At 36.2% G+C, this 19615-nt stretch overlaps 1 protein-coding gene across 5 annotated transcripts in view; it reads right to left on the bottom strand.

Annotated features, from left to right (window-relative positions):
• Positions 1-636: 636 nt before the first annotated feature.
• The window catches only part of SS18 (SS18 subunit of BAF chromatin remodeling complex), a 44225-nt gene continuing 25246 nt past the window's right edge, over positions 637-19615 (bottom strand). For 3 of the 5 annotated variants that reach the window (XM_068190369.1, XM_068190339.1, XM_068190354.1), the window contains 6 exons: positions 11519-11686; positions 10704-10808; positions 8444-8536; positions 7597-7719; positions 4819-4952; positions 637-2714 (listed from right to left, as the gene is read on the bottom strand). In XM_068190369.1, coding sequence (XP_068046470.1) covers positions 2688-2714; positions 4819-4952; positions 7597-7719; positions 8444-8536; positions 10704-10808; positions 11519-11686 — 650 coding nt within the window. In that variant the 3' untranslated portion in view covers positions 637-2687. The remainder of the gene's footprint in view (positions 2715-4818; positions 4953-7596; positions 7720-8443; positions 8537-10703; positions 10809-11518; positions 11687-19615) is intronic. The other 2 variants (XM_068190347.1, XM_068190363.1) reach the window with 2 other exon arrangements.

The raw sequence follows: 19615 nt of genomic DNA, 5'->3' as shown, positions 1-19615 counted from the left end.
GTTCCTTTTTAATATATAGTGTTAGTAGAAATACTTCTGCATAGAGCTATCTCGTCTCAAGTTGTTCTTGTGGCATAGTATCAGAGGAATAAGGTAATTTTTGTCACCACCAATTAAAAAGTTTTACGAAACAGGACTGTTATAAAACAATTAAACCTTGCAAATGCAGTAGTCTCTAGGAAGGAAACCCTGGAGGAAATTCTGCTTATTAAAACTGCAATTTTAGTTTCCATTAAAAAGGAGAATAAGACAACAGAAGATGGGTTGGCAAGACAAATTATTTCTTAATGTCAGTTGAGCCTATTTCAAATGAGATAACGTATCTACACCAGGTTGGGTTCAACACATTTTTGCCTCGTCAACTCATTTATCTAATTCAGTCATCTTGATTATAGCCTCATGGACCTTCATTTTCAGAGAAAGAATTTCTTAACAAACAACCTACACAACATGCTGATTACTGAACAGTTAATTCTAATTAACTTGGCTATGGCAAGAGAATTTTGATAAAGTCCTAGACTGCAAATAAGGTCTGGTTATTCTGGCCAAACATCTTTAAAATCAAAACCCACAGCAGAGTCTCCAGATGAGACATCAGAATGATAGGGATCTAATTTAAAGAAACAAATGAGAAAATTAAAATCACAAATAATTTATTCTTCCGTTAGAATTGATGGAGTACAGTTTTAAATAGCAATGAAGTACACAGTGGTGGAAAATTGGCACAGAACCTACAAGATTTTAATTCATAATAATGTTCCTCATGCCATATCTGTTCAAACCTTGATGTGTATTTTCTATTGACTTTAAGAAAACTGTTTTCCTTTTAAAAAGGATGCACAAATTGAAAATCTTGTCTTCCATATATAATGTCACACATACTGTGATCACGAGTTGTTTTTTATCCCCCCGAACATTGATTGCGAACTGAAAAAACACAAAATATTATTTTACTCCTGGGTTAATTTTAGGTTTTATCATTTATAAAAGTTGTCAGGGATTTTTGAATGCATATATTTCTGCAGAATAGAATATCCATTTATTTATCTGATACACAGTTGTAGGGCAGTTTCAAAACCAATTTTTTTGTGCACTGTTGTTATTGATCAAGGTGCTGCCTTCTCTCTCACATGCAACACTGTAAGCATTAATGCAGTTCAAAACAAAATTTGGCATTTGCCTCACCAACAGGTTTTATACTTAATGTTATAAAACATCCCCTTGGTCTCATGTTAACCAATAAGAAAAATGGGCACAAACAAAAATGCCCTTTTTCTAAAGTTATTAACTCCCAATTAGGAAAGCTGTCCTGGTTCCGGCCAGGACAGGGTTAATTTTTGCAGTAGCCAGGAGGGGACACCTCGTTTTCAGGGGACCCTTCCAGGCTGTGTAGCATGGGATGGAAGCAGGCTCTGTGTGGTAAGCAATCAACCACGTGTGAAGCTTTTACCTCTTTCTTGCACCCTCTGGCACTGGTATTGTTGCTGTTACCTTCCTTTTGCTGTTTCCAGTAAATTGTTCTCTCAAGCTGTGATCTTTACCTTTTGTGCCTCTGATTCTCCTCTCCAGCCTGCCACAAGGGAAGGGCAGGGAGAGTGGGGAGCAAGTGAGCGGTGCATGGTTTGGAGTGTGTCAGTGGGAAGACTAAAATTGGGGAACACCATTCCTAAACCATGACAAAAGTTTAGATAGGTTTTACAAAGTCCTCTAGGCTATTTTGATACATACAAATTATTCAACTAAAGGTTAAAATACACTTATACAATACAGTCCTGTCCTCCATATTCTTTTTCAAGTTCTTTGCATATTCAAGCCAAGGAAAATTAACACTTGTCATTTTCTTTGTTATTGCAATTATTAAGAAGGATTACAGCTTGCATATGCAAAGCTCTGACAAAACACTTGAGAAATAAAACCCAAACGTTTATCTTGTTACCCAAAAAATATTGCAGAAAATTGTCAAACTATGTTAGAAACCATTTTTACAAAACCTCTTCACTCAGAAAAATTGGAAAGCTTAAAAAATTTATCTTTGCACAAGACTATATTACACTGTCCTTAATTATGCTCCCATTTAGATAACTGGGATTCTTAATCTTTGTACCTGAACCCATCAGTGACATAGAATGCTCTCCATCTTTTCTGTTATCTTTATTGTACACCATTTCAAGACTAAACAATCAAGCATTTACCATGCCCCTACTCATTTTTAACAGTAGATTTGTTATTCTGCCCAGTGAGTAGTGTACTGTCTTGCATATTCACCACATGAAAAACATAATATACAAAATATTGCTGCTGTAAAAAGTGTGCATTTCCCCTTTCCCCCTACAAAAAAAAATCTGTGGAAAAAATATTAAATTCCCATAACCTTCATAAACATACAAAGCTGTTCGCACCTCTCAGTCTGTAACAGTATATTTGACATACAGTTCTCAACTCACTGCAAATTGTTATGTCACAGATTTTCTGTCCAATATTGCCATCTAGAGTAGAGATGTGAAACTAGTTTCTGAGAATCTACAGTCTTTAACAATTAACCCATAAAGACTGTATACCATAGAACAGCCACAAGATTTTTCCAACATCTAGATGGAATGGGAGATTCTCATCTCGGGAAGATGTCCACAGTGCTGAGGAGACAATATGGCTGCTAATATTTTGCCTACTGGAATGTGAGTACTTTTTCACTGTTGATAATTTCCATATTGACCCTAAAAAAAATTCAAAATACATAATTAGACCACAAGGCATATTTTCCTACATTTAAAGCTGTAATTGGAAGACCATGCAAATAAACTGTGATATTAAAAGGTGGACACAAATACAAGTAAATGATATACTGATATGAGTAACCAGTGTAGTTTTATCTCACTAAAAATATTTTGTGTTCTAATGTAGAAGTAAGACCAAAGACATGAATTTAAGCCCAGGAACATAATTTGATCAAAAGAGTATACCTTTATATTCAACAGGCTGCTGTGAAATTAGCAGAACATCATCAAAAAACAAAGATGGGGATTATTTCCCACCTTAACGTTGAAAATTATTTCAAAAAGTCAAGGTCACCAAAATTCAAAGTAATTTAGGAAACTAACCATGACACGAAGGTACCTAAAATTATTAATCTATCAAGCATTACAGAATAATGGTACATGTATTTCAAAACCAAGGCACATCCTGGTGAACATGAACAACCAATCCACATATCCTCCAGGAGGCAATTATTCCATAGATCTGATACACAGAATTACCACCCTTATTGATATTCTCTATTTCTTTTGACAGAATGTCATGTACTGCAGAGGTGGACAGAAGGGAAATCATTAATGCTATAACCTTACCATGATCCTTCACAACAGGGTTCAAGGTTTGCAGAAGTAAGTACTGTGCTAGGAAGTGAACAGGCTCCAAACTGATCCTGCCACCATTCCATGTAAAGTACTACCACAATAAGGCAGTATTTTACATTTTAGTTTTATGTTGCAATGTCAGTTATGTTCCATTATAATATAACAATCAGTCATGAAGAAAGAGTTTCACAACAGCTGCCAAATGAGAATTTAAGCAGCACAATTCCTATGGGAATGAGAGGTCTTCTATAATTGAGTTTCCCAGTGGAACTTAAGACTGCACGATCTGGAAGAGCACAGCCTATCAACAGAGAGGGTTATCCACCTCTACTGCAAGGAAAGCTGGAAAAAACTCGGCAAATTGTGATTAAGTTTCCTTGACCTTATACTGGCCACAAGCAAAGATTCTCCTGTAGCTTATTGTTTTCACAAGAAGCTACTGGTTCAGTGCATAAACATTTTATCTGTTAAATAATTAAAAGGAACTGCATCTCTAAACTACCACACAGAGAGTTTGTTCCTTCTTCCTTGTCTTTTCTAATTTCTCTAGAAAGAAAGCCAACTGTTCTTCAAAATTGTGGGCAATTCTCACTTCCTCAGTTGAGTTTTTCCTGAAAGTTCAACTGATCTTCTACTGACATAACAGGATTTTTTTAAAACATTAGAACCTCAACTTTATTATTTAGTTAATCTTAACATTATTTATACCAAGGAAAGTAATAGTGTACATTTTAATGATGTTTCTGAATTATTAATAGTGAAAAGTTTGGATTTTTACAAGTTAGTACCTTTTACAAGAACAAAACCTGTTTCATCCCTTAATTTTAAGACAGCTTTTTTACATGAGTCCTTTACTACAACTCCAGCCTAGAGTTTTGGTGGTAGTTGCTTGTTTTAATCTTGTCTTAACAGTGATAGGAATGAAGCAGCTGATTTTCAGGTCACTTCTTTCCCATGTTCACTACCTCCTTATACTGCTCAGAGAAAACCTGTACAAAAAAAAGTTCATGTCTCCCCATAAGCTCTGCAGCTGAAGGACCTCAGCTGCACACCTCAGGTGTTTTTGCAACTGAAGAGGAAGATTATGATTAGGATTCGTGTTTGTGGAAAATAAATTCAACCATTTCTACTGCAAAGAAGTAATGAAAAATTATCCACCATGAGATTTAGAAACATCATCTTTCATATTAGTCATTCACCATAAGGCTATGAAACACATCACCTTAATTTTTAACATCCAGAAATACTGCTGGGAAGGCCTCATTTTGCCAAATTGCATTGAAACTTAGCAATCACAATTCCTACAAATGATTCTTAGCAACTCAGCAAGAAATAAACTCCATGAGAATTGCACGCACATACCTGAAAGACCATGTCCTAAAATTCATTAGTTTAAGTGTCCAGAATCTAAGATTATCAAATGAGTGTGTAAGAATCACAACTTTCTCATCAAATGGAAGAATACCTGGTCATATCCATAAGGCCTCTGCTGTGGTGGCTGTGGTGGCCCAGGTTGTGTGGGTCTGTATCCCCCATACTGCTGTCCTTGTCCCTGTGGATAATTGGGATACTGAGGCCCTGGACCGCTCTGGGAAGGACCTGGTGATCATTAAAAAAAAAAAAAAAAGACAGAAAAAAAGAGTGCTTAAGATGTTGGAAAGAAGGGAATAGGAAAAACACTAAATTTTACAGCTAACCAGGACTAAGAAATACCACTACTATGCAATTAGGTCTTTTGAGTGGCCCACAGTCCTCCACCTGGAAAGCACCTTTGCTGCCAGGGCCTGTGCTCCAACCACAGAAACATTTACTTTTATTTATATATTCATTATTTAATATCAATGCATGTAGTTCCACGTACAAGGTCACAGGACAAGAAGAACAAGGCAAGAAATTATAAACATGAGCCTTTTCCAAGATTTAGAAGGCAGTCTCCTGATGTATGCTGTTTGAGTTCCAGAATTTTCTAATGCAAAGAACAGCCAGATAATCAACTATGTTTAACATTTGGACTTTCTGAAGAGACCAGCAGTACTGTGCTGCCAGAAAACAAAGTCTCACACCACAGCAGGCAATCATGGATGGGGTGTCAGGCAAGCAAGTTATATGCATAAAACGTGAGATGTGACACGCAGTAAAAGGTATTGTGAGATGGAAAAAAGCACCCTCTACTCCATACTCCTTTGGTAATATTAACTTTCCAGAAAAAGGTTAGGAAAAAACCCAAAACTTGGACTCCAGTCTTTTTTGTCTGTAAAAGAAGTAGTTCTTTTGCAAGTATAACTCTGTTACTCTTCACAGGGACTTGGCCTGTCTGCCACTGGAAGCTGCATGTTACCACCATCAGGCAGTGCAGCCATATTCTAAACAAAATTATGCCCATCCCCTCTAGCACTAGGAGAGATGTAGTCTGTATTTCAGTGGCACTGCCTATGAATCCTTTGCAGTGGATCTGTTAGCTTTTTCAACAACACCCCTTAAAAACTGGGTCTCTATTTTTCAGAGCTGAAGATTTGCAGCTTTTCAGAAGGGCTTTTCTTTTAAACACACCAACATTTTTGTTTCCCTCCCCTCAGAAGAAAAAGATGTGTTTTTAGCAACGGTGATTCAGTGCTAGAGAGGGCTAGTTTTAGCTACAGGCATTGGACATTAAGATGACATCAGCTGGTAACTCCTTCAGTAATTCTGGATCTTTAAGACAGTGAAAAGACGACCTGGAGAAGACAAGCTCCATAAGCTATTACCATTCTCCTCAGGCCTCAAATCCCCTTGAACTATGCAGCTTCATCATTCCACAGTGAAACAAAACCTTAAAGACTGATAATAATGTCTGAGATACTGATTTATTTCCAAAAATTAGAAAGCAATTAAATATTAAATTGAGCAAGAATACAACATTCTACAAGTGCTGTGTTCATCTGACAAATGAATATGGGTTTATTTATTCATGGTAATTCTTTACAGCTGAATTCTAAATATTCATTGACACATTTCACTGAAAAAAATGGAACTTCAGTCACAATTTCTGCTAAAACCAGAAACTGAAAAATATGTTATTCTGTTGCACAAATTATGTTGGGTAAGTGGCTCCAAAAGATTTCCTAATCCCTTTTCTTCTAGTATTTCTTAACCTAAACTTCCAGAATTAATCAGATTTTATTTCTTTACTTAAAAAGTTCAGAGAAGTGATCTACATGGACCTCTACTCTGACCTTTAGTCTGTTCCTATATTATGTTTAGTAGAATGTAGGTACAAGTATTACTTCAGAACTATCAATTCATCCATAAACACCAGAAGCAGAACTTGGTAAATCTCAGTGGATCCTCTTAAAACTTAACTCTGTCTCAACATAACTGGATTTCACGTGAATCTGGCATTTATCTACATGGCAAACAAATTACCTGTGCATTTCCTCACACAGACACACAATGCTGAAAGCTTTACCATTTAAACCTGCAAAAAAGCTGAAAGCTAAAATACATGGAATTTATGGAATTTCAGAAATTCCTTCTTCTGTCATTAATTTATGTATATTGCTTTACAGAATGCAAGCAAATAAAAGTTTAAAGAGCAGTAGTTTCAGAATGCTCTTCTGACACAAAATTTTTTAGAATTAATGCACAAAAATTACATTCTACTGCTTTAAGTCTCCTTTTTGGGAGGCTTTCCTTGAATCCAGGGACTTGTGGCAGAGGATTTCTCATTCCTGCCATGTATCAGAAGGTTTTGACTACTAGTGCAAATTTATAAGGCACAGTTTCTTTAAAGGTGTGCTGTCAATGCTTACAGTCATTTCTCTACTGATCAGTACAAGAATTTGAAAAGAATGATTCATGCATGTTGAATGAAGTTTTAAACCAGTTTTTTAAAGACTATTTTAATTGGCAAATCCACAGATGAAAGTAGTTCTTTGTCATCTTTGTGAGTGCATTCACCTACAGAAGACAGAAAAGAGCAGAATCTTTCTGGGTCTTTCTAAATTACAGACACCCATTACAATGCTGTTTAGTCACCCTGGGTAGCACCCTGAGAGTGCTACCACACTCTCCAAGACTACTAACAGATCTAATTCCCAAAAGACACTGCCTATGTTTTCTTGTCTCAGCCCAGTGAAACTGCAGGCACAGAGCTGTTCTGTGCAAGCCTGGCCTCTAGACACAGTCAAACAGGGATGGAGTAACACACAACAAAGGTCTCTCTTAGTCCTTTCTGTGACAGCTGTCTGTGTCCTCAGGTTCTTACCATAACCCTGCTGTTGTCCTGGATAGCCTTGTTGGCCGGGATATTGCTGCTGTTGTGGTGGATAACCCTGCTGTTGGGGTGGTCCTTGATATGCATCTTGCTGCTGACCATATTGCGAGTTTCCTGTAAGATCATTGCAAGAAAGCAAAAACTCATAAAGTTACCTATTTTATTATATTTTTCGTTCTAAGATGCACAGCCAACAACACAAGAACAAAATGAAAATGCAATATTGATTTCAAAAACTGAACAAAACAAAGAAAACTCAAACCAAACAGAAGGAACTCGGCCAAACAAACTGCAGTTAAAGCCAATTTTGCAAAGTTGAACTGCAGCATTTTCAGCATCTCTGCCAAACGAGCATTACATTTACTGGAACATCACAGTCATAAGATCATGACTATGCTAAATAAAATAAAAAAAAAAAAAGACAAAATTAAGGACAACTACAAGAGCACAGACTAGCTACACAAGATCAGCAAGCTGTTTCCTAACGGCACTATAATTATACAAAATATATACACACACAAAAAGATACATAACTGAACCAACAAATTTATGTTAAAATAAAATTTTCCATTGAGGTAAAAAAAAAAAAAAATCTCTAGAGTGTTTTAGTCATTTTACTGTTGTTAGAATGGCAAATTGTGGTTATATATTTAAGGTGTTTGCAAGAAATTATTCTGAAGGCTTCAAGTTCCCTGCCATTTCCAAGACAGCCAGCAACTAGTATTCTACAAGAGCTTTGCATGGGTATAAGTTGTGTTGTGCAAGACTTTCTGTTCCCGTTGAGGGTGGGGGAGGAAAGGGAATGTATGTGCGTATGTGTGTGAAGGTATATAGATACCTCCTTCGTAGTAATGTTGTGAGGAATCCTCATAAGGCCTATCGTAGCCTTGTTCAGGATACGACGGTTGCTGATAACCGTAATCATTATGACCTACATCAATTCGACAAGAGACAGGAAGAAACGTTAATGGCCTCTGAGTGAAAACCCTAAAAATATTTCATTTCTCAGAAAAATGAAAAAAAAATTTCAACTGGATATACATGAAAAAGAATTTTCAATTGTATTAGCCAAAGACTTATTAATATGATTTCCTTTCATATTGAATTAACATGTGACAGGGGAAAAAAAGGCTTAATGCAGTAGTTCTAGAAACATCACAGTAAGGGATGGTCTTAACCTTCCAATAATCCTTGCTGGGGGAGTCGGGGGCGGGGGGAAGTACTTCATCTTTCACTCAAAAAAAAAAATGAAAGCATTTAGGCCTTTCACATGTAAATAACCTGAATTAAATTAGAATGAACAAAGAAAGCAATTATCATACTTTGTCTAACACCTGTTCTGCTGATCTCCAATTCAAAAGCATATGCTAAAAGCAGTGTGAAATATAACAAATAAAGCTCAATGAAGTTATGAACCATCATCTATATTAAATTCTAGTTTAGAATGACAGAAATACAACATTCTCAAGGTTTTCCCTACAAACAGAATTCCTACTTAAAGTTTTAAGAAAACTTTTCCTCTTACATTCCAGTTCTGAGCAGATTCATTACAAACAAACCTTTCTATTCAGAGACTACAGGCATCTCTGATTAAGAAACCCATACATGCAGTAAGCACCCCACCTGTTGTTGTTTTTAGCACACACATATTTTGTCTTACAGATGATCAAAATATATCTTATTGCTAAACTAGTCAAGAATATATGCCAAAATGTTGTTTACATTTGAAATTAAATAGTATAAATTTGGAATGAAATTTTTAGATACAAGTAAGGAAAGGAGGAAACAGTTCTGCAACTCAGTGGTTTTGTCATCAGGTCTGCAACTGTAAAATGCATCATTGACTGAATCTTACATGCATACATTGCCATTAAAACAAGTCTTAAAATACTCTACTTGTATTCTACGTAAGAGTAATAAACGAGGTAATGATAAAGATGACTCTTTAGAAGGAATAGATCCTAGAAGTAATCTGTGCTGCCACAAAGCTCTTGATGGTAACATCAAAAATTGCCTGTAACAATTTAGTGTTCGTGTGTATACATAAATATTCCAAAATGAAATCTGAATAATTACCAGTTAATGCAACTTGTAAAATAACACTGCACACACACCTCCAGAAATTAACACATGTAATCTTATACAGATAAGGCTTAATGTACCTTAAAATCAATTTGACGGAAATCAAATTCAAACAACTGACTTGCATCCCTTTATTTGCTATGAGTAGCTGCTTTGGCAATTACACAGCTTTACTTTGTATGTATTTTTTAAACATTAACATCTACTACATTTCTTGAGCTTCATAAAATACCATTAAGTTGCACACATGGTTATCACAGTAGTCAGGAGTTAGCATCTTTGTTCTCCCAGTCTCTGCTCAGCATGAAAACAAGTTAATTTCAACTTTTCTAACTTATAACACAATCCAATAGTCTTCAGCACTCCATATTCCAAGAGGTAGGAGGACAGATTTATGAAATTCAAAGTTGCAGTCTTATCTTGAAAGCAATGAGGGGGTATCTAAAGAGGATTCACATTTCCAATATCCTCAGGGCAGGGACCACTTTGTTCCTATATAAACGTTAAACTGAAGGCCCATACCATGTCAGCAATAACACATTTGTGCGACTTACATAAAAATGAAACACTAAGTTAAAAAAGTAGAGTATTTAAAGAAAAAACCCACATCTTTTTAGCAAGTTTTTCAGTGCAGTAAAATTTTTAATAAAAGGATATCGCCCCCTCTCTTATTGATAATAAAGTTATGACTGTTTAAATTCATCTCAATTATATTGATATGCTAAGGAACTCTCCATTCTTTGAGAGAAACAAATTATTTCCACTCTTTTGAAATACTAAAACTGTTTTTTAAAAGTTTCAAATGGGAGTAATACGAATTACATGCTTTAAGTTGCAAATTTAACTAGTCATAGTAACTTAAGCTGTAGTAACAATTCTAAATTTGGAAGGTTTAGTAAATGTGAGGTATGATATCCAATTACTATTCTTGCCTCATCCCCTAATTTTGGGCATATGACTACATTAGTATTGGGCAGGTATAGAAAATGGGAAAGTTAACATTTATGAGAGATTACCATCAGGGTAATATTGCTGGTTCATGCCTTCTGGAGGACCTTGTCCACCATGACTGTATTGGTCCCCATAATAGTCTTCCTGGCCTGAGTACTGCTGTGGTGGGCCTGAAAAACCACAACCAGTCAATACGTAAATAACTTGTTTTCGCTGTTATAAAGCCTGCTAATTTCTGATTTTAGCATGAGAAATATTTCTCAAATGTATTCCCCACCCATATTGTTGCATTACAGACAACATATGTAATCTGGTTTTCTTAAAAAAATAAGTAAATGTATCTATCTACATATACAAACACACAGTTGTTTAGCTGCACTAGACTGAGACTATATATCAGACTTCAGTTTTGAGTTGATTTTAGGAATATGTGTATAACAGACTAGGGTGTTAAAAATAAAATTATTCCTTGTTGAAAAGGACCAAAAGGAAAAAAGTGAACCAAAATCGTGGAACATCGTTCCTTTTTTGTAACTGAATGAATCCAGAAACAAGTAGGTATTCTGTTCCTTTTCTGTACCTATCATTTAAATATCAAAATATCAAAGTTTGCATCAGCATGTCTGAGATGCGTAATTTCAGAATGTATAATCTCAGAAAGAACCAAAAGAAAAAGAAAACAAACTTGTCTTCACATTTCATGGTGATAACAGTAATCTCCTGCTGCAAGAACCACCCTTAAAATGGGTAACAAAAACAGTGTGCAAACAGTCTGTCACACCAAATGACTTGATAGAAATTTGGTGTAAGAAAATGATGTAAAATGGTTTTAAACATGGTTATTTAAAGTCAATGTAAAAATACTGAAGTGAATTCCTACCTTGCTGTGGTGGCCTGTATGGAGGAATCTGTCTCTGCCCCATCATGTGATTTCCTTGGTTAACTTGGCCCATCATTCCCATTGGTGGCTGCTGCCCCTGGTAATGCTGGCCACCTGCTTGTGGCATGTTGTATTGCTGGGAGGGAGGCTGCTGGTGCATCATTGGACCTGGAAAAGGAGAAGCAGCAAGAATGTCAAATACACAAAAATGATTTGTGATTATACCCTTCCAAAAGAACATGGAAAACCCAACCTTTAAAAATGGACCAAAAAAAGGCTCTGTATATCTGTATATTACTGCTCTGGTAAGGGTTTGTTTCTTCTGTACTATGCAAATGTAGGTAAACAATTCAGCAGCCAAACTACAAAACAGAAATCAGCCTAAATAAGGTTGCTTTTTAGATGATTTTTCTTCAAAACCACAGATATTAGTTTACACATACACAAATATAACTGAAACACTTTCACGACTTTTTGTTTTAAAAAATATCTTCAAAAAAAGTGTAGGTGAAAACCTGATGGTGAAACCCTGCTAAGTCATAGAAAAATTATTTAATATTTGTGATCTCCTCAGAGCATAGTTTCAATACACAAACATATTTGCTGTTATATTCTATCAACAAAACACTAAGCTGTTATCACAAAATCAACAATTTTATTTAGCCTATAAAGATAAGCCATGTGAACTAGACAGGCAATTACACAACAGGAATGTGCAAAAGGCCCACAGAACACAGGCTCTGCCTGACACTGAACAGTCCTAAACAATCTGTAACAGAAAAAAATCTTTCATACCAAGTTGCACCAAGTTTCTATGAACCACAGGAAGAGACCAGGAGAGATCAAGTACTGCCCATATTTTATCAACTGACAAAATCTGATTAAGGCTGTACTTGGAGAAATGCAAATTTCAGTAATGAAAACAGACAGTTAAAGAGCACCCTACTGACACCACAAAGCAATGAAAACGATGATTACACAATTTCATTATATAAGATTGAAGTTCAGACTGATACAACATTTAACAAAGAACAGCCTCTGTCTCTCCTCTGTAGTACCCAATCAATAAAAGAATTATTCCAGTATCAAAAACATGAGGAGGAAAAAAAGTTGTGACAAGGAGCTAAACTTTTTTAAACAGATTTTTGTAATATATTAATTCAAACCACTTCACACATACTGCCCAGTCTATAATGGTAAAACCCTAAGCTTTTTTTGCCTTTTAAAATAATAATTTATTTTATAAATGACAAGGACAAGAAACTAGCAGCCTCACTAAAAACTAAAACAAACCATGACATCAAACTACAAGAGCCACTCCTAGGTGCCATCAAGGAGAAAAAGGAAGGTATCACCTTCTTTCTGTATGCTTAGATTTTTCCATTCCATTTAGTATTTTTGAATAACTAGATGCTGAAGCACAAGCAGAAAGTCCCGTGTGAAACTACAGTACTGGAAAAATACCTAGATACAGCCAAGTGACAATGGATTTATACACACAAAGGAATATGTAGTCACTTACATACTGTCTATGCAGAGTTTTGAGGGAAAGTTATGACTAATTAATTTATGGTATGAATTTAAAGTGCATTAGTTAAATCCCATAAAACCCCAGTGTGGGATCTCTTACTGAGAAGTAAAGTGGCTTAAGCTTAATTTTCCTCTAAAGATAAATATTGGCCACTCTTTTATGCTTCTATCCTTCAGTATAGCAAGTTTCTGTGTCCCAACTTTAAAGTAAAAAAAAAGGGGTTAAATTCAGATGTATTTATTTTAATTATTGGCAAAATTAATTTCCTTTTTTGATCTTCTAAATGAGTAGGTAATTTAGATTATTCCATTTCACTGCTCCTGTTTGGAGGTACTGAGAAATATTAGGCAGTCTCGATAAAAAATAGAAACTTGTTGCCATAATATTCCTAGATCTCAAGAAAGCTTGTTAATTAACAATATTAATATTAGTCACAATACAATGTGATAAAATGTGTTGGGTCCCCGTGGTGCAATGTAGAGATTTTCTGTTTGCTTTTTAAATTAGAACTTCATTAACGCTTTGTAGAGCCACAATGAGAATTCACTACCCTGTATTAGTCTGCGTGTTGTGTTCGTAACAGACAGCCTGGCTTCCTTCCAGTTTGGTTCCTCTTATTAAAATGATATCTAAAAGAACCACCATGGTCTCTACTGCCTCATGGAACATAACCATTTTATGCAGCGGATTTGAAGGATGAGGGAACTCTGAATTTATTTTTCCATTTGAAAAATCTAGCCTAGGAGAAAGCTGTGTTTATTCAGCGTGTAATACTTAATATGACATAAAATCCCAAAACTTAATAAAACACATAAGACTCTCAAATCATTATCTACTTGGATATGGACAAACTTCAGAAATGGGCCCAAAAGAACCTCATGAAGTTCAACAAGTCCAAGTGCAAGGTGCAGCACCTGGGTTGGGGCAAACCTACATATGAGTACAGAGTGGGAAACTCACTGAGAGCAGCCCTGGGAAGAACTTGAGTGTTTGCATTGATGAAAAGCTGGGTCTGATCTGGCAATGTGGGCCTGCAGCCCAAAAAATCAACTGTATCCTGAGTTGCATGGAAAAACATGGTCAGGTGGACAAGCAAGGTGAACCTGCCTTTCTACTCTGCTCTGGTGAGATCCCACCCAGAGTGCTGTATACAGCTCTAGGGTGTCCAACACAGAAAGACACAGATCTGTTGGACTGAGTCAAGAGGAAGGCCACAAGGATTATCAGAGGGATAGAGCACCTCTCCTATATGGAAACGCTAAGAGAGCATGGAGCAGAGAAAGCTCCAGGGAGACTTCATTGTGGCCTTCCAGTACGTTAAGGGGGCTTTCTAAAAGGGAGGGAAACAGACTTTTTATACAGGCAGACAGTGACAGGACAAGGGGCAATAGTTTTAAATTGAAAGAGGGTAGGTATAGATTGGATATTAGGAGAAAATTCTTCAGTGTGAGTGAGGGTGGTGAGGCACTGGAACAGGTTGCCCAAAGAAGTTGTGAATGTCCATCCCTGGATGTGTTCAAGACCAGGATGGATGGGACTCTGAGAAACCCGGGCTAGCTGTAGCACAGACAGGGAGGCTGGAACTATATGATCTTCTAGGTCCCTTTCAATCCAAACCATTCAATGATTCTATAATGTTTCCTATTATTTGTGGCACATATTTTTACAAGCACCCTAAAACACAGCTCTTGAATCTCCTATCAGGTAACAACAAACTACATTTGGTGTAAGTCATGATCTCTTCCAGGAACCCTTTTTTTTTTTTTTTTTTGTGAATTTCTAGAACTATTTAATCCAGAGAGGACAAAGAATCTTATTTGTACACAGGTCAAAATGCATCCAAAAAAATACTGCGTTAAGATTATCTCTGTAAAATATGCAAGTACAGAATTTAACTGGTCTACATTATCAAGAATACCCTTTTTTGTTTAGTGGGTGTAGACTACTTTGAGCAGTTGAGGAAAAAAAATAACTTCTGCTCCAACCAGTATCTCATAAGGAGGCCTCATGCACAGGGAAGAAAAGGTATGTGGATTAAAGAATAAAAACTGACTACTTCCTGATCTTCTTGCAAGTACAGTGGCACAGCAGCAGTCCCCTGACAAGAAAGGACTTTGGGAAACGGACAACCTAGTCTTCACACAGGTAAGATAAACAGAAACAGAAATACAAACTGCAAGTAGGTCCCAGATAAAGCTAACAAATCAGAGACCAGAAGTGCAAGGGATGAAAGAACTGCAGAAAAGTTTAGTGATTTAAAAATGTCTCTTTAGCATCGTCCTTATGCTGAAACTCAGATACTGGTTGTAAATGCTATGAGAGGACAAGAATAACTCCTGACATGCTTGAACCTTTTGAAGAAGCAGAGAAGTGAGGAACCACACTCATAAATGAACTGGTGACTCTGCTGTTCTGACAAAACAGCTAGGGGAATAGGTGGGTATGACCAAAAAGAAGCAGTACAAATTATTGATTCTTCAGTCTTCCAAATTACACTAGTAGTGGTGCTCAGGGGTCTATTCTTTAGGCATTTCATAATGTACACCTGCACAGATGAAGGAACTGGATATCCATATCTAGAGTATGAGCAAAGCCCACCATGCCAGACTTACCATGGTCAATTTCATCACTGTGTCTACTGTTACAAAAATAACAGAATTAATCTCTCTGCAGCAGCCCTCAGCAAAACTTTTTTTTTGTTTTTTTTCCACATTTTTAAAAAATTGCTTGTTTTTTAAATGATGGCTTTAAGCCTTGTGCAAGCTATCTTAGAAACTATAATGCAGGGTCAATTTAGCTTGACAAACACTACAACTCAGATGTGCTTAGTCAAATGAACCATCATTCTAAAGGTGTTTTAACACCAGGAGCAGTTTTAACATTATCTAAAAAGACTTTGAAGATACAAAACTTTTTGCTACTCCTAATGTATGATTAAGGCTGCAAAATAAAGACAGTAGACATTTCTCTACACTTTATTACTCCACAAATTTCTCATCTCAAACTGAAGCACATTTTCAGGTATCATTTAAAAAAAAATAGAACATAAAATGTCATAGAAGAAAATTCCTTAGTTACCAACATTGCCTTTCATGTTTTACTCCAGGGAAAGAAGATGAAAGCACAAGCTCTGTGGCAGCTGAGCTTGTTATATCTTTTGTTTTTTCATGACCAAAACTACAGCATCTTCTACAGCTACACAGCCTTCACAATGCAGGTACAGCATGATGGCATTTCAGAATGTGGAGGCAATTTTATTTCCCTTTAGTAGGCTAGATTTCAAAAAAAAAATTGAGACTGCCCTGCTTTTTCCATAACATCTTGACTACTGTAAACAGTTGAGTTACTGAAACCTAACAGTCTCAGCTAACATGGGAGTGAACAGATGGGAAGACATTCACAAAAGGTAGTCAAGCTCAGAAATCACTTTATCCTGATCTGCCATACCCCGAATATGTTTATATTTTAGCTAACATTGGATGTTCCTATCTTTATGTTCCTTTCTTTATGTGCACAACAAAACCAGAATCTGCATCTGTCTCATCTGTACTCTTTCTGTATCTTCATATTTGCTTCTAAGTGAAAGTGCTCTGAAATTTTAATGGAATTTTCCCAAGGTTATAAAATGAAACTATCATTAAAAAATTTCAGCACCAGATTTGACAACTGGTCTGTAAATAACTGAAGTCAACATGATCTTGTCCTATTGAAGTCACCTGTAAACTAGCTCCCCTCCCACACGCAACATATAATGCTCACTCAATAGAGACTGGGAATCTGGCAACTTTGTGTCAAGCTCTTCTAGCACAGGAATGGAATTCCTGCAAAGGGATCTGACCAATGAGAAACAGTCTCTGGGATGGCCACACATACCAGAGTTTCTGAGATGACCAAGCTACAGTTTCTTGGTTCTTACTTATAAAATGTATTAATTCCATTATTAAATATTATTCCCGGAGCGTGAAAGATTTGTTCAACATAAAAAAGAGGAATTTCCATGCAAGTTTCAGGTTTCAGAAAAATCACGCCTACATCTCTCCTCTGAAAAGCCAAAAACTGGCAACACTAGGAATTTTTTTTCAACCTAAGTAGTTTACCATACACAAGAAGAAATGCACCCAATAAGAATATAGTTTATTTCATATTCATTCAGTTCCTTCTGCTTCCTATCATTTCCAAAAAGGTATCCAATATTTCTTGCAGATGTCCTGGGCTGCTATATTAACTTTTCAATGAAGAGTCACCTAAAGAATCTTCCACTTAAATATTCTGTTTTTTAAGTCCAAAATTACTAGAATTCCTCTTTTAAACTGGACTGACTATATAAAATCAATACCATGAAAACTCTGCTTCTCATTTAAGGTATTCTTCTGGACAGCACTTTATAACTAGTGCAAATCAATAATGAGTACAGAGTGGATATAGGAAGTAAATCCAGCAAACAGTTCTGTTACTATGCATTTTATTTCTTAATTAGCACTTTTTCTTTTTTTTCTTGCTAACACCATCTGCCTCACAAGGTGCATATACAGCAAGATGTTTTGGTAGCAAGTGCACATAAAAAGGTTATGCTCAAGCATAACCGAAGTGTCAGAGCAGCCCTACTACTGGCTTCATTCATTACATGGTAGGTATTACCCACTGAAAAACTATTTCAGTATTTTGTTTCTTCCTAACAGTTCATGTGAGATACGATGCCTAGTCAAACACTGAAGACAGAATTATTAATTTATTCATGGGTTTTCTTATGGCACCCATAAGTAATTTGTCCAAATATTCATAATGACATACTTTGACAACTCTCCTGTGAAATCAGATAGTATTGTAATCTTACCATCAGATTCATTCCTCTACAGATGAGGAACCCACATAGGGAAAGATTAAGGCCTAAAACATCTACTAATTTTTAACAGCCAATTTGAGATGCTAAGACCTCATGTTGTGGGATATTTAGCATTATATTTAGCTATTGCTGTTATTAACTGACAGATGTAGTAGGATCTCTCATTTTCAGTATGGATCAATCCTGTAAGACAAAAAAACAAAGCATACTTAGGTGTTCACAAATGTCTCCTGACCAACAACAGTGAGGTTCAGAAATTTTGGTTCACTTGTGTTTCTGAATTGTTGTACATATGACTAGTTAAGAAATCTTTGAGTCCCAATCTTTTTATTCCCCTCGTGTTAAACTACACTGGGTGCATTTCCTAGCAGCTCATTCTTGTTTCTTCACTTAGGAAAGAAGCCTGTGGTGGCCAAGCTTGGCTGAGACCTCTGCCCAGCCAGACTGGGGCTTGGCTACCTACCTCTAAATTTCTCATGGTCTCACAGATTGCTGTTGTTCTCTGTCCAGCTGTCTTGGAGTCACAAGAGAGTGAAGATATAAAAATACTTCCTCTAATTTGTCATCAAACATCAATACACATGTAACAAGTAGAAAATGGAGGAAATGGAGGAACTAAGCAGACCTGATTGGAATAATCTTAGATCAAAATAGCAAACATCCCCATCTTCAGACTTAAGACTTCCTCTCTCACAGGTATTTGGAACAGTATTTTCATTTAACGGCAAATAACACTTTGTTTACATAACAGACAAGTTTCAAAGCCTTGCTTTAAAGAAAGGGGCACATGCACTTCTACATTTATATATGAAGTGCTCTGTTTAGTAACATTTTTGTGAGACATTGAAATATTTTAAAGAATATAATTTTTCACCCCACTGGCCTCTCCTTCTGTGAAACCTCTGCAAAAAATAGAACCAGCCTTGAAGCAGACACTTGAAATGGGAAAAGTCTCAGCCTAAAGGGTCAAAACTTGGCAGAATTAGAGTTATACAATGCAAAAGCTTGCTGTGGCCCTAATGGCATTAGTACCATTGCTCTAAGTAAAGATTTTGCTCTTGTTCTTGAACCTATAATTTGGTTAATACTGTTTTATTCTCTATTCCCCCAAATTACTTCAGTACCACTATTTATTCAGCATAGAAATCTTGTAAGCTTCTTTCTGCTTAGTTTCTAATGACCAATTTTCAAGTTTGACAGAGTACTGAAAACAGAACAGCAGAATATTATGTGGAACAGTAAAGAATGCTACTTTGAGACAGAATCATCTCCTAAATTTTAGGCCAGTCCCACAAAATCATTTTCTGTAGAGTGACTTACTAGGTGGCTCCCTCACGTATACTGCTACATAATTATTGCTAACTCTGCAACTAAAAAATCTGATTTGAAACAGCATAGGGCTTTTCCAAAGCATCCTACAATGGTCACAGAATTACTACACTATGTACTGCCCAGAATAGAGAGATAACTTCCCAGTTCAGAAAGACAGTCAAAAGTATTGCCACTTATTATTTCCCCTACTATGTACCTATCTTTTGTTTCTTCCATTGTTATACATTAAGAAAAATGCTATTAACTATGTGGATGTTAAAGGCCTCAGATCTCCCACATTCTCTACTGGTAGGTAAAGTGCAGAAACAGCTTCTCACATGAATTAATTTGAGTCTCTCATTAAGTTAGTCCTTTGTCTGTTTTGCACCTTTCTGAAACCTAATAATCAAAC

This window comes from Anomalospiza imberbis, chromosome 1, assembly GCF_031753505.1.
Source record: "Anomalospiza imberbis isolate Cuckoo-Finch-1a 21T00152 chromosome 1, ASM3175350v1, whole genome shotgun sequence".
Lineage (NCBI taxonomy): Eukaryota > Metazoa > Chordata > Aves > Passeriformes > Viduidae > Anomalospiza > Anomalospiza imberbis.
The sequence above is the reverse complement of the archived record's forward strand: the minus strand, read 5'-3'. Positions and strand labels throughout refer to the sequence as shown.